The 13,748-nt window shown below is 49.0% G+C and overlaps 2 protein-coding genes across 8 annotated transcripts in view; one reads left to right on the top strand and one right to left on the bottom strand.

The window, feature by feature from the left end:
• RALGDS (ral guanine nucleotide dissociation stimulator) overlaps positions 1–3,282 on the top strand; it is a 57,135-nt gene extending 53,853 nt beyond the window's left edge. For 4 of the 6 annotated variants that reach the window (XM_034067633.1, XM_031043193.2, XM_031043196.2 and 1 more), the window contains exons 15-18: positions 24–225; positions 439–798; positions 941–1,055; positions 1,236–3,282. In XM_034067633.1, coding sequence (XP_033923524.1) covers positions 24–225; positions 439–798; positions 941–1,055; positions 1,236–1,411 — 853 coding nt within the window. In that variant the 3' untranslated portion in view covers positions 1,412–3,282. The remainder of the gene's footprint in view (positions 1–23; positions 226–438; positions 799–940; positions 1,056–1,235) is intronic. The other 2 variants (XM_034067632.1, XM_034067631.1) reach the window with 2 other exon arrangements.
• A 2,214-nt stretch (positions 3,283–5,496) lies between these two features.
• On the bottom strand, positions 5,497–13,651 carry GTF3C5 (general transcription factor IIIC subunit 5). 2 transcript variants are annotated; one of them, XM_005142494.4, is made up of 11 exons: positions 13,411–13,651; positions 12,818–13,040; positions 12,377–12,575; positions 11,117–11,312; positions 10,654–10,758; positions 9,987–10,101; positions 9,257–9,337; positions 8,616–8,713; positions 7,866–7,948; positions 6,681–6,823; positions 5,497–6,175 (listed from the first exon to the last, which is right to left on the bottom strand). In XM_005142494.4, the coding sequence occupies exons 1-11, from the start codon at positions 13,558–13,560 to the stop codon at positions 6,021–6,023; spliced, it is 1,548 nt and encodes a 515-aa protein (XP_005142551.4). In that variant the 5' UTR covers positions 13,561–13,651; the 3' UTR covers positions 5,497–6,020. The 2 variants fall into 2 exon arrangements, with proteins under 2 accessions (XP_005142551.4, XP_030899033.1); XM_031043173.2 differs by lacking the exon at positions 12,818–13,040 and having other exon boundaries at positions 13,411–13,533.
• Positions 13,652–13,748: the final 97 nt, after the last annotated feature.

The raw sequence follows: 13,748 nt of genomic DNA, 5'->3' as shown, positions 1-13,748 counted from the left end.
CTGCCCTGCATCTCTCCTGGCAGCCGGCAGCCACCAGGCACCGAGCCCTGCGGCAGCAGCAGCTCCCACTCAAAATCCTTCGATCAGCTCAAATGCGGGCAGTACCTGTGCAGCGGGGATGCCACTGACTCAGTAAGCGTCACCTCTGCTGGCTCCAGCAGTTCCGATGTGGAGGAGATCAACATCAGCTTCATCCCTGAGTCCCCCGACTGCCAGGAGAAGAAGGTATGGGGCAGCTCATGGGGTCCAGGCCTCTGGAGGCAGGTGTGGCCATTGTGTGGGAACTGCCCCAGCACTGGCGCTGGGTCTGAGGGGTTCCCAGGGGTTGTCTCTGACCTGCTGGGGTGAGGGAGGCCTCTCCCCTTTGCTGCTCCAGCGGAATGACAAGGCTGTCGCACCTCTGGTGGCTGTAATCATGTCAGTCCCCTATTGTCACAGGTCAGTGAGATCCCTCTGGCTTCCCTCCCCCAGCGCTGGTACGCCCTGTCTGTGGCCAATGGAGAAGTTAAACCCGCTGTGTCCTCCGCATCCCCTCTCCTCCCTGCCCTCCAGTTCTGGGAATCCACATCCCTCTCCTCCCTGGACACATCAGGCATTGGCTCAGGCTCCAGCAGTGCCTCGTCCTCTTCAGTCTCCTCCACACCAGTGACGGCCTCCCGTACCCACAAGCGCTCAGTCTCTGGCATCTCCAGCTACTCATCCCTGTCGCTGCCCCTCTACAACCAGCAGGTCGATGACTGTTGCATCATCCGTGTCAGCCTGGCTGTGGACAATGGCAACATGTACAAGAGCATCCTGGTTAGTGTGGGGCATGAGTGGTGATGCCAGGAAAGGTGGCTCACGCACTTGGTTGTGGGCAGGGCCCATTTTGGAGGTGGGCCACAATGAGAGGCTTTGCAGTGTTTTGCACCCCTGGGTTAATAATGTTCTCTGCTTGCAGGTGACGAGCCAGGATAAGACCCCAGTTGTTATTCGCAAGGCCATGGCGAAACACAACTTGGATGGGGACAGGCCAGAAGACTATGAGCTCGTTCAGATCATCTCAGAGGAGAGAGGTGTGTGCTGGGGTGTGGGGGCTTTCCTGAGGTCTGTATAGCCAGCCAGCCATGCAGCCCTGCAGCTTGGCTTCGAAGCTGGACTTGGAAGTGTCAGTATCTGGGGAAAGCTCTCAGCCCCATTCTCCCCCCCCTTCAGGGAAAGGGTACCCAACTGACCCCATCCTTGGTCATTTCCAGAGCTGAAGATCCCTGACAATGCCAATGTCTTCTATGCCATGAACTCTGCTGCCAACTATGACTTTGTGCTCAAGAAGAGGGGCTTCTCCAAGGGAGTGAAGATCAAACATGGCTCTAGCTCCACCTTGCCCAGGATGAAGCAGAAAGGCCTGAAGATCGCCAAAGGCATCTTCTAGCCTCAGCCCACTGTCTTCTAGCCTCAGCTGCTGCCACCCATCACCAGCGGGGCTTTGGGGGCATGCTGATTCGGCCTTGGCTGCAGCTGGTCCTTGTGCTGCCTGGCACAGCAAGAGCAGCGGCCCTTGCCCACAGGTCCCACTGTGCATTGCCCTCATGCACCAAGAGCCGGGCACTTCGGCAGCCAGTGTTGACCTCGGCCTGTTTCAGTTGGGTCCTTGTTTCTGCACAGGAAGACAGGAGGATGGGGGCCTATCTCTCTTTTTCTCTCTCCCTTTCTGTTTCTGTTTCTCTTCCCCTCCCGCCTGGTGTGACACTAGTCCAGCCCAGCCACTGGGCAGCCTGTAGCTGGAGCTGCCTTTGCCGTAGGTGCCTTGTGTCCGAGCAAGCCAGAGAGTAGTGACTCACAAGAGGGGCCATTTGCAAGGAGTAGAGGCCAAGTACATGGTGGGGTACTTTTCTTCCCAACTTTCCTGGTGTTGTTTTACCTCCATGTCCTTCCTCCCCGGGAGAACTGGCGTCACTGTTGCCACACTTCTCTCTGCCTGTCATTCCTTTGGGAGAAGCTGTGGATGCCCTGGTCTGGGAAGTGAGCTGGAAAGGATGCAGCCCTGCACTGATGCTTGGAGCCTTGTGGAGGAGGGCTGTGTCCATGCCATGATGGATTGGTGCCTCATACTCTTTAAGAGCTGAAAGCCTGCATGGTCTCTCTTCTCTCCCAGTCCAGCATGTCCTCAGCTGGACTTTGACAGCCCGTGTTCAAACTTGCACCAAAGATCAAATGCCAGCGTCTCTTCTGTCGTCGGGAGAAGCTTTGGGCTGTGCCCCAAGTGCTGCCAGCTCACGAGGAGGAGAGCAAAATTCTGTTTGAACTTGTGTAAATAGGGACCTTGGGTCTGCATGGGCAGGCGAGGAGCCAGAGCTCCTGGTGCCCCAGTGGCTGCCCACAGAAAGTGCCACTCGCCTTGGGCTTCAACCAGACTTTTTTCAAACACTGACCATGGGAGAAGCAGCACTGAGACTTCTTTTGTATAAAACAAAATAGTTTACTGATCCCCCCCCCCCCAATATTTATTGGTTGTAAATAGAAGAGTCAAACTTGTACATTTTACTAATTCAGTCTCCGCCTGCCCTGCAGTCCAGTCCCTCTCCCCGCCCTGGTATTTAAGGATGCCTGGAGGGACAGTGATAGCAGCAGAGTGTCTCTGCCATGCTCATGGGGTGCAGACACTGCTGCCCACCCCCTCCCTTGCTTTTCTACCATCCAAGCAGGAGCAGAGGTGCTTGTTTTAATCGTCGTAGGAAACACTAACCAAAAGGGGACCATTTTTTACTCCTGCCTCCATCTCTTTTTTTTTTTTTTTCCTTTCAGCGTGCTTCCTTCCAGTGTATTGTTCCTGCTTCCCTCTGTCCATGCTCCTGGGGGTTGCAGCACCTCTTCTGTAGCAGAGGGGCCTGGGGCAGTGCCTGGGGATGCAGCAAGGCTGCATGGCCACGCTCCAGGGGCCGGGGCTGCTGGCAGTGTGCTCTCCCAGCCCTCTATCCCCTAGGGTGGCATTGCACATCTCTGCACATGATGGGAGCCCATGGCTCCCTGACACAGGGGCAGCCTCCTGCCTCCCACCCTGCTCAAAACCCAGCCCTTGGGCACCAGCACCCAGGGTTCTCCCTCTGCTCTACAGCTCCTGCCCACCCTGGGGCCATGCTGGTCCCCCTCCCACTAGAGTCCCCCAGCAGCCCAGTGTCATTGGAGGGACTGGCTGTACCTTATGTATTTTGTACCACTTCAGAGAAGGAGCACACTCCCCGGTGTGACCTGTACACAGCAATGTAATTAATCTTTGCAGTAAAATACTGATGTTCAAACGTCTCTGTCCCAGGGCAGAACTTGTCCTGTCCTCCTTCCCTAAAATGCTGGCATGTTCCTGGAGAAAGAAGAGTAGACCTAACTGCAGGGGGAAGGTGGTTGCTACCTGTCGTGGTTTAAACCAAGTCCACACACAGCTCGTTCACTCACCCCCCCCCCCTTTGCTCCCCCAACTCCCGTAGAGTTAGGAAGGAGAATCCAAAGAATGTAGCCCCCATGGATTGAGATAAGAACAGTTTAATGGCTAAGGTATAACATAAATTACTACTGCTACTACTACTACTACAAATAATAATGGTAAAGCAAATAACAAGTGAAGAGAATACAACACCTCACCAGCCACCAACCCATAACTTACTCCACCCTGCCTGACCGAGCACTGACCGATACCTCCTCCATCCCCCCAGAGCTCCAGCCCTTCCGGGTCTCTCCCGGTTACCTCCTGGGTATGACGTGCTATGGTATGGAATACCTCTTTGGCTAGCCTGGGTCAGGTGTCCTGTCTCTGCTTCCTCCCGGCCTCCTCCCTGGCAGAGCATGAGCTCAGAAAAAAGGCCTTGAACAAACCAAACACCCGAGCAGTAACTCAAAACATACTTGCTATCAGCAACTGTTCTCAGCCCAAAAGTCAAAACACAGCACTGCATCATCTACCAAGCAGGAGAAAAATGACTGCTACTGCTCAAACCAGGACACTACCTTACATTAACTCAGCTGAGCTGAGCTTTATTTTGTATTTGAAGTAAGATACAGGCTTTTTGTTTGAGGGACCAATACCTGATTTTCAAATGAAACCTATTAATTTGAATCTGTGAGTTCTTGGGACTTTTGCATTTTATGGTTGCGTCTAGTTTACTGGATGTCCTTTTGATATAAGCGGTGGCTTTAAGAGCAAATGCAGTGGTTGGTCCTTATGGTTTAGATACAGTGGTCTGCCTTGGTTTGAGGCATCATTCTCCTGGTGCTCAAGGGCTCATTTCCTAGCATGGCCGACATGTTTATCTTCTATAACTGCACAAACAGCAGTGGATATTACTTGGATGGTGTGTTGATTCAGTGTGGATATTAAGGATGCAGCAGCATGATCAAGAATTTTGCTGTGTCTGTGGCTATGTACATCCATTTAAGGCCTAGGCTTTTGGAAATGAGAGGATTGCATTGTACATTCAGGGGATGGTAATGCTGTTACCTGCTGAGGCAAAATTAAACATCCAAATTGCTGCAGCCTTCTAATACAGGGAAATTTTGAAAATGTCAGGAAACTAATGAACTGTGGCACAAGTGACAGCTAACACCTTTGGCTTTGGGCCTCCTGTTCGTAGGAAGCCTGTGTTTTTCTTAGCATTTCCAAGAATGTTTATTCATGGTGCTTGCTAATATCTGAGCACATATTCTTACATGGCAGCACTATGTCCACTACATCTCTCCTTTTCTTCTTACTGCCGTGATGCACTGCACCAACAAGCATAAGCCCATTGCACAGCCGCTTGTGCCTCAGAATTCCCACACTGGCAGGATCTACATCTTGCCTTGGCTGGAGGTGACCCTAGATGGAACAACAGATGTGCAGCCCCTCGGCCCCCAAAGTCATAAAGCCATAACAATGCCTTTGTACCTACAGCTGCAGCCTGTGCTACCCTGAGGCAGAAGCACAAAGCAAAACACAGGATCTCCCAGCGCGCCATGGTGAGCATACACCTGAGTCCCCAAATGCAGCTCTATGGGGATAAATGCAAACATAAAAACATATGCTGGATACCTAGCAGCACAGCTCTGTGTCACAGTGTGAGAGCCCTGCAAATGTTGCTTTTGTGGGCTGGAAGCCAAACCTAAGGAAATAGTTCAGTCTAACAGAACTCCAGAGCACATCAAAAAAGCTGAAACTTTGAGAAGCCTCACACAAGCGCGAGACTCTCAAAACATTGAACGTGCAGTAGAGTGTATTATTGGCAACTAATGAGAAACCTTGTACTCGTAACACACAAGACTCCGAAAATGCCAGCAGATCCTTAATTTCTGTGATAGGGTGGTACCAATCCAGCTGTCAGTGGCAGACTAACAAGTGGCCAGCCTCTGTGGGCCTGAAGCTCTGCTCCAGTGCTTGCTTCCTTCTGTCTTTGCTAACTACTGGAGAAGTCAAAACAGGCTTGAGAAGCACACTGGCTCCTGAGAACAACATACACTACATATTGTACAAAGGAGTTATTCACTGCTGGAAAGTGTTATTTCCTGCTGGCTTTATTTCCAAGATCACCAGTGGGGTCTGATGCTCAAGTCATAGCCCAGGACTTTCATTCCCCTTAGACAAGCAGAAGGGCAGCACTTGCCTTGGGGACTCCAGTAAGACTACAGTGCTCCTTCCTCATGTACATTCCCTGTTTTCCATGTGGACACCAAGCCAGTTAAAGTGCAGTTCTTACACGTGGAAACATTTGAGTATGCAACTTCTCTCTTCTGGTATATTACCAGCGGGTTTGGATTCTAGGCTCTGTCTTAGGAGTTTGTTGAGCTTTACTTGAGGACTTATTAGCCAGCAGTTATGAAAATACAGGTAATGCTCCCTAACATCAGGAATGCATGACAGCCTTCACCAACCACCACAGTTAGTGCAGAGAGCTCATCGTCCTCTTAGTACAAGTTTTACTTTCCCACACCCTGGGCATGGTTGCTGAACCCTTGGCTCTCAGGGTCCAACAGCAGAGACAATGTTAGTCTAGCAGCAGCCAGACTGCTCACCGAGTTCACACATAGTCCAGAATTTCTGTCTCCATTTCGTTTTCACTCCCATCAGAAGGCTTGAAGTCCTCTTCCTCCTCTTCATCATCCTCATCCTCTGCAGACTCATATGCCAGCTGCTCTTCACCATCTTCACTGGTTCTTTTATTTGAGAAAAGGGCTGAATTCGGAAGAAAGAAAGAAAGACACCGTGATGCCTCTCAGAGAAACTTGCAGGCATCTGCTGCGGAGTTCTTAAAACATGTGAGAGGAAGGCAGAGGCTGGAGGGGCACAGCTGCTATTTCACATCTTAATAGAATTTGATTAATCTCAAAGCAATCTGTTTCCATACTCCAGAAATGCTAGCAGAACACTGGCAGATCTGCAGTGCTGTGCCTCTTCTGGCTGATTCTGATCTCTGTCACTGGGATACTGCTTTGGCTCAGCATGCCAAAAATAATTTCCTTGCTTGTTGTTTGATTAATAACATCAATAAAAAGTAAAATGCCATCAGCAGATACATCATTAAGAATAGGATCTTGATTTTCACTGTGCAAAGACATTTAAAACCTGAAGGCTGTGACACTGGGAAGGTGAAACAGACAACCTTTACTTCCAGCTATTCACAATAGTAGTAGTAGGCAGTAAGATAGTAATACACTGTGATGTTCAGAAGCATCCCTACCAGGTCTTGTGGATCTGATTATCTGCTTTATCATCAGAGACATGGTATCTCGCAGCTCATCGCTAGTCTTTGGAACACACCACCCATCCCGCTCTGTGCATTCTGACTCCGTGCCATCATTACGATGGATGATTTTCTGTAGCCTAAAAAGCAGTAAAAGAGAAATAAATGTTAGCCTTCTACTTTCAGATACAGGCTTCAAATGAGGTACGTTATGGCTTACTTCTCTTTTACTTCACTGGAAGTTGGAATATCATTGGAGTTGGAATACCATTTTTATTCGGGTAATTGTCATATGAGACAGGAAGTTCGTGTGTGAAAAGTCTGTTCTATTTTAATGAAGCTAAACACCTCTCAAGTCTATGGTTGAGAGAGGGGAATGGACTGGCTATAAACAACAGGAAAATCCCAGGCACAGCTACAGGTTGGGCGGAGAAGTGATTCTGAGCAGCCTGAGGAGAAGGACTTGGGTATGCTGGTTGATGAGAAACTGAACGTGAGTTGCTTCAGTGTGCACTTGAGCACAAGAACTACCCTTGTCCTGAGTGGCATCAAAAGTAGCATGACCAGCAGGTTGAAGGAGGTGATCCTGCCCCCTCTGCTCTGCTCTTATAAGACCCCACTTGCAGCACTGGGTGCAGTTCTGGTGTCCTCACATAAGAAAGACATGGAGCTGTTGGAGCAAGTCCAGAGGAGGCCACAAGGATGATCAGAGGCTGGAGCACCTCCTATTTAAAGACAGGTTGACAAAATTGGGGGTTTTCAGCCTGGAAAAGCTGTGTGGAGACAGATCAGCTTCCAGTACCTGAAGAGGGCTACAAGGATGGTGGGATGGGACTCTTTGTCAGGGACTGTAGTGATAGGACAAGGGGTGATGGGATTAAACTGAAACAGGGGAAATTCAGGTTGGAGATAAGGAAGAAATTCTTTACTGTGAGAGGTGAGGTGCTGACACAGGCTGCCCAAGGTGGTTGTGTATGCTCCATCCCTGGCAGTATTTAAGGTCAGGTTTGATGGGGCTTGGGGAACCTGGTCTGGTGGGAGGAGTCCCTTCCCATGACAGGGAGGTTGGAGCTAGAGGAACTAGATGATCTTAAGGTCCTTTCCAGTTCACACCATTCTATGATTCTATGCTGGCTTTGAAATGCAGCTCTAACAGAAGACTCAGCTGCCAGTGTGCAATACCTTTCCACATTCAAATCACAGAGCTGGTAGAACATCTGCCGATAAGGGGGTAAGGCTCCTCCTTGGAAAATGTAAATAGATTCCTAAGAGGAGGAAAGAAGGAGAAAAGATTAATGTGCATTTTTATGATGCAACAGGACAACTTTGGCATAACTGATCAGTACTTCCAGTGGGCTGAATCAAGAACAAGGCACTTCCAATGTGAATCAGTTCCAAGGCACAGGGCTGCATATGATAAAAGATAAAGCTGAATGAGAAGTGCAGCAAAACTTCACTGCAGCAATAGTCACAACAGCACAGTTGTGCAGAGAACACATTTCATCTCTCAAACTACAGCTATACAGCCTGTTACTGTTTAACAGTGGATCATAGGTTTCATTCTAACAAAAAGGGAATAATAAAAGACTCCTGGTTAAATATTTATTTTGCTGTTCTGTATTTTGTAGGACAACCTGATAAATACATGGCCATTTTTTGCATTTCGCTGCTCACAAAGTACCAGTTTTATCAATTGAAACAAAATGCTCATGACATCTAAGCCTAGGGCTGAGAGTACCAATGCCATCTTGCAGAAATACATTCAGTGCACAGTAGGCAAAATTCTGTAGTGGTGTGTGTAACTAGCAGCTTCCCAGGAAAACTGAGGACATCAATTCACCTGCAACTGTTCCCTCACTGACTGACAAAATGGTATACAACACTTTTTCACTAAGTTATTTTAAGATTCTTGTTAAAGAGAGTAATACTTACCTTCAGTTTATACCTGCTGGAAGTAGTCTTTTTTGCACCAGGGGCACTGGATGTACCAAGCCCCTGTTTCAGATCGTGTACACTGACTGTATGACTTACTGAAAGACAAAAAAAGCGCCCTAATTAGGGACATCTTTCATCCTGTGGCATTGTAATATCATTTCTCTATGTTGACTCAACTTTGCTGGTCAGCAAAAACCAGACCAAGCCAGCAACTGAGCACCTGTTATTCTTCAAAGACGCTCCTAGACAGGTACAGGAACAGTGGCAAGTTTGATGGCTTTTTCCATAGCACACTTGTTCAGAGTTTTAACCTCTTCTACTGTTCCTTGACAAAGAAAACAGAAACCACTGCCCTTGCTCTGCGCCATCAGTGAACAGAAGTGAATGCAGAATTCCATCAGTATTGCTGGCAGAACTCCCTTGTCAGCTACCAGATACTGTGGCTCAGCCAGACATGCACCAAAGACTCTCAAAGCACTTCCAAGAAGGAGATTCTTCTACTGGCAACACCACATTATAACCAGAAATAAAGCTCCAGCTTTGGCTCAGATAGAACACGGAAGACCCCTCACCACCTGGCATTAGGATGGACTAAACAAACAAAAGAGCCAGAAAGCCCTTCGGCAGGCACAGCATACCAGGCTTCTTGACTGTGATGGGCAAATTGTAGTTATATGTACTGCGTTTTGCTTTCACAGGCATGTCATTAGAGGCATAACCTAGAGGAGAAAAGAGAAAGCCAATAATGAACAGAGGGTAAGCATGCTGCAGAATATCCCTAGCTCAGTAACAGAAGTGGTAGGCTGGTGTGCGAAAGGTGGGGTAATCCTTGGGCTACCGTGATTTTAGCAAGGTGGGGAGAGGAGAGCTGTCACATCTATAAAACCGTTTAGATTGGGAGATGTGATGTGATGGCAATGACTGGATGCTAGCTCTGCCATGGACTGACCTCAGAAAGGTCTGAGACTGAGCATCCCACACAAGATGAGGTCCTTCACAACTTCCTCAAGGGAAAGCTACTAGGTAAGTAACACGATGTATTGCTCAGTGCATCCCCTGAGTGAGAGGGAAGATGGTCTGCTACATCCACTTGGGATTTGAATGCATGGAGGAGAAAAGTCAGCCAGCTGACTATACAGTCAGTCCACTGAGTTTGGAATGTGCCAAATGAGGAAAGACTATTGCCTATTGTAAAATAAATGTATTAAAGGAATATATGGAATAACTACAATGAGCAATGAGCTCAAAAGGAATAATCTTCACCAGAGCAGAAATATGGCAAAAGAGTGTGAAAAACAAGTAAAAAGAAAAGTACTATCAGGATTAATCAGAAAGCAGAGAGCATCTCTGTGGGTTGGGCCTTTTTACCATATTTCATTCCACAGCGAATTCGGAAGTCCAGCACTTGATAAATCTTTGCTTCAGGGTGTTTTCTGGGGTCATACCCAAACCTAACCCATAGGCTTCTCCAAGGACCTGTTAACTGTATAAACACACATGGGGGAAGATGGTTACAAAAAAACAGGACAGTGTTGCATAATTTCTTCAGTGCAGTGTTGCACAGGATCTTAAAAAATTCTAGCATTTCCCCTAATTTTCCAAAGGTTATTTCTTTTACCAGACTTTTCCTCACTTGCCACAATAATATATATTTATCTACTGAAACTCACTCAATTAATGCATCGAAGCACAAATATTTGTGAGCTTTTACGAACTGACTTGCAAGGTTACCATACAGTGTTTACTTGGAAAAAATCTGCTATCTATGCCAGATGAAAAGTCAATTTGAGTTCCTGACTGAACTGCAGAACTGATAAGAACCAATGGTGCAAACAGTTTCTGAATCCTCCATGGATTTAATGTCTGTTCAGAAGCTAGGCTTTCCTTCCAGCATTCTCCTTACATAAGATTAAGCACAGGTACTTTGGTGGTAGGGCCTCAAAAATGCTAAAGAGCCAGGAACACCCAGCTGATGCTTCCTTGCTCTGCCTCCCAGCAGCCTCAGACAGGCACAAGGGCAAATATACAGACTTACCATGTAATAGGCCAAATATGGCAAAAGAAGTTTCAGCTTGTCTGGGTGGACACTGATATTGGCTTTCACTGCATTCCGAGACCAGATAGGACGGACTTCAAAGAGCTAAAATAATACAAAACCAACCATGGAACAGTGGGAAGTGAGATACCAATGGCAGTTCAGCTTTCCAAGTGGACTTTTTTCTGTGCTGGGGTCTTTGGCTACCAAAATGGTAATGCAAGAACTATTGGCAGGAAAAGGAACTTCATGTGAACTGGCTGCAAAAATATATTTAAATCTTGACTTGCACAATTGAACTGAACACAGCAGTGTCAGTGGTGTCTACTGACACTTGCTCTATCAATCAGTTACAATCACCAAGAATTTTTTGGGGAAGTCAGAGAACATGGCTGCATGCAGTTTCGTCCTTCACAGTATGCTGCAGTACAGCGCTCAGCCCAGGAGTAAGGCACGTACATACCTTTCTCAGCTCTTCCTCCACCTTTTTATCCACAGGATTTGTGCACACTTTCTTCCAGGTCTGTACAGCAGCATCCAGGGGTTTAGCGGGGACCTCTTTGTCATCGAAGTTCACAAAGATAGCGTTGTGTGGGCGACGGGCCCTGCTGAGGCCAATCAGGTTCTCACCAGACACCTGGGGATTGTTGTAGCCTTCCCTAAGAAACAGGGAAGGGATCAGGTCTGCTTTTTGCCTGTGGCACACACAGACCTGGGGCCTTCACAGGAAACATGCAAAAATGGAACCTTGTGCTCAAGATTTTGGAAGAGAAGGGACTCGGCTGAGTGAGCAATGGGTCAGTTTGTCTTTCACCCCACCTCCCCACCACATACTCCTACCATAAAGGAATCTTGTGACACCACTGAGGAAAGTTTAAATTAAAAAAAAAAAAGAAAAACCTGCAAAACAACATGAAAACTACATACAGCTGCACAATGACAGAGGTCTCTGCACTACCTGGCAGAAAACTCTCGGGGAGTTACCCCACTGCTCTGTATGAAATGCACTGGCAGCACAAAAGGCTTCACACCTCTGCATTTGCTCCTCTGCAGCTACTGCAGCTTGGTAGGTACATAGACCAGGCAAAATGGAAACGCAGTTAAGAAAGATTTTTTTTTAAAGTGCCAATGAAGGACCACTGTGAGAAACCAAAATATGTTTCTTGTGGGAGAGCTCACAGATTGTTCTTCTGGGAAAACCAACTGGTGACTAAGAGGGAACAAGCCCAGTGAGCACAGTCACAAGAACACATGGCACTGACTCCTGCATGCTCCCCCTCAGCTCCAGCCCGCGGGAAGCAGGCAGGAAGCTGGGCTCACTGCATGCTGTCCTTCCAGGAGCATGCTGGGGGAGGCCTTCTTCATCTTCACCAGATCACCAGTTCCCCTCACCTGGCAAGGCCTCAAGTGGACTTTTGCTGGGGTTTCTGCTGTCCAGGCAGTTTCTGAAGAGTGCCTGCTTCTGCTGTGCCAAATCAAGAGGGGTAAACCAGATTGAGGCATCAGCTTCAACAGGAGAAATACATGAATTATGTATTTAGTTCTGCTCTGATGCTTCGAGAGCAGAGATCCCATAGTAACAGTGAAGTCAGAATGGATTGGAGGCATCTTCAAGTGGCTATACCTCAAGTAGAAGTATATATCAAATCAGCAAGTCATTTCACTACCTGTCAGTTCCAGAACCAACACAGCTATATGCTACATTGTGAGAAAAGGCACTAACCGGTGTTGTATATCTGGCCGATAAAAATAGTCAATGGGAGTGTCCAGACGTGAGAAAATTGGTGGTGGGATGTAGAGTGGTAATTCTCTATGGAAAAATTCTTCCTTCTCTGGTTTGAGCATTAGGACTTTGTTGTACATGGAAGTTTGTTTTCCGTCAGAACCAGAGTGCATTGCCAGGTACTGGAAATCAGACATTCCTGTGGGAAACAGAAGTTAAAACAATGTAAAGTTAATTGTGAATATGACAGTATTTCTCACAACACGCAACTTACATGAGCAGGAGTCTGATAAGTTTATGCAAAGGTTTACACAGCAAGTAGGCTATAACAACAGGGCACTTGATTTTCCTTTCAGTCCTGAATTGTTTAAAGGAAACACTTCTCTTTCCCATCACACATACTTTGTCTTTAAGCCATGTGGACACAAACCCAAGCACTACCTTGAAATTTGTAAACAGTCACAACAGTCCCAAGGATTTCCATTTCAAACTGGACTTCAGGCTGGATTTGTTCTTTGGTATCCAGCTGCTGCTTCTTCTTGGTCCTCCTCTTCACCTTCAGCAGCAGGGTGGAGGTGGGGAAGCGATTAGCACATACAGGATGGCAGTAGGGGTCCTTGGGGCGGAAATACAGCTCCAGCCTTTTGGCGGGGTCTGCATAGATCTGTCAGCAAGGCCAGGCACAGTCTGTCAGCACCGCACCTGCACGGCACATCTCCTCGGGCCTCCGCACCAGCCCCGCGCTCGCACCGCCGCAGGGGTAGAACCCCCGCCCCACCAGGGCCGGCAGCGCTCCGGGGGGAGGCGCAGCCGCTGCCGCCTCCTCTCTCGCGGGCCGCAGCCGCGCAGACGAGCGGCGTCAACCCGGAGCCACGCGTGGAGCCTGCGCGGTCACATGCGGGGCCTGGACAGCCGGACAGAGCGATCCCACACGCGGCGGCTCCCTGCCCCCCCCTCCCCAGGGCCTGGGCTGGCCTCCCTACCCCACAGACCCTCCGCCGGATCACCTCCACCCTCCCCCTGGGTCCCCTCACCCGCGACACTCCCTGCTCTCCTCCCAGCGTCCGCAGCATGGCCCCGACGTCCCGCACCAGCCCCGGGTATTCCACGCACACCAGCCGCGGCGTGCGGGGCACCTCCAGCACGGCCGAGCCCGGCTCTCCCAGCCGCCCGCACTGGGCCATCGCTCCCCTCCCGGATCACTCCCGGCCGTCGTTCCTGACTCCAGAACAAACGTTCCGCCGCAGGACGGTTCCTACGGCGGCGGCGCGAGGCCGGGGCGGTCCCGATGGGGGTGGCTGGTGCGGAAGCGAGCGCTGCCAGGCTCAGGCTCCTCCTCTGCTCGCGCTCGGAGCCGGATTTCCCCAGTCTA

Source organism: Melopsittacus undulatus, chromosome 11 (genome assembly GCF_012275295.1).
Source record: "Melopsittacus undulatus isolate bMelUnd1 chromosome 11, bMelUnd1.mat.Z, whole genome shotgun sequence".
NCBI lineage: Eukaryota > Metazoa > Chordata > Aves > Psittaciformes > Psittaculidae > Melopsittacus > Melopsittacus undulatus.
The sequence above is the reverse complement of the archived record's forward strand: the minus strand, read 5'-3'. Positions and strand labels throughout refer to the sequence as shown.

Bases quoted from the DNA above. Each gene is read 5' to 3' on its own strand.
- GTF3C5 (XM_005142494.4), bottom strand. From the start codon at position 13,560: ATGGCCCAGTGCGGGCGGCTGGGAGAGCCGGGCTCGGCCGTGCTGGAG. The intron at 9,338-9,986 runs GTAAAAAGGCCC...TTTCTCCTCTAG, and splicing joins TCGCTGTGGAATGAAATATG to GTTATGCCTCTAATGACATG. The intron at 6,824-7,865 runs GTATTGCACACT...ACTGCTTTTTAG, and splicing joins TGTGATTTGAATGTGGAAAG to GCTACAGAAAATCATCCATC.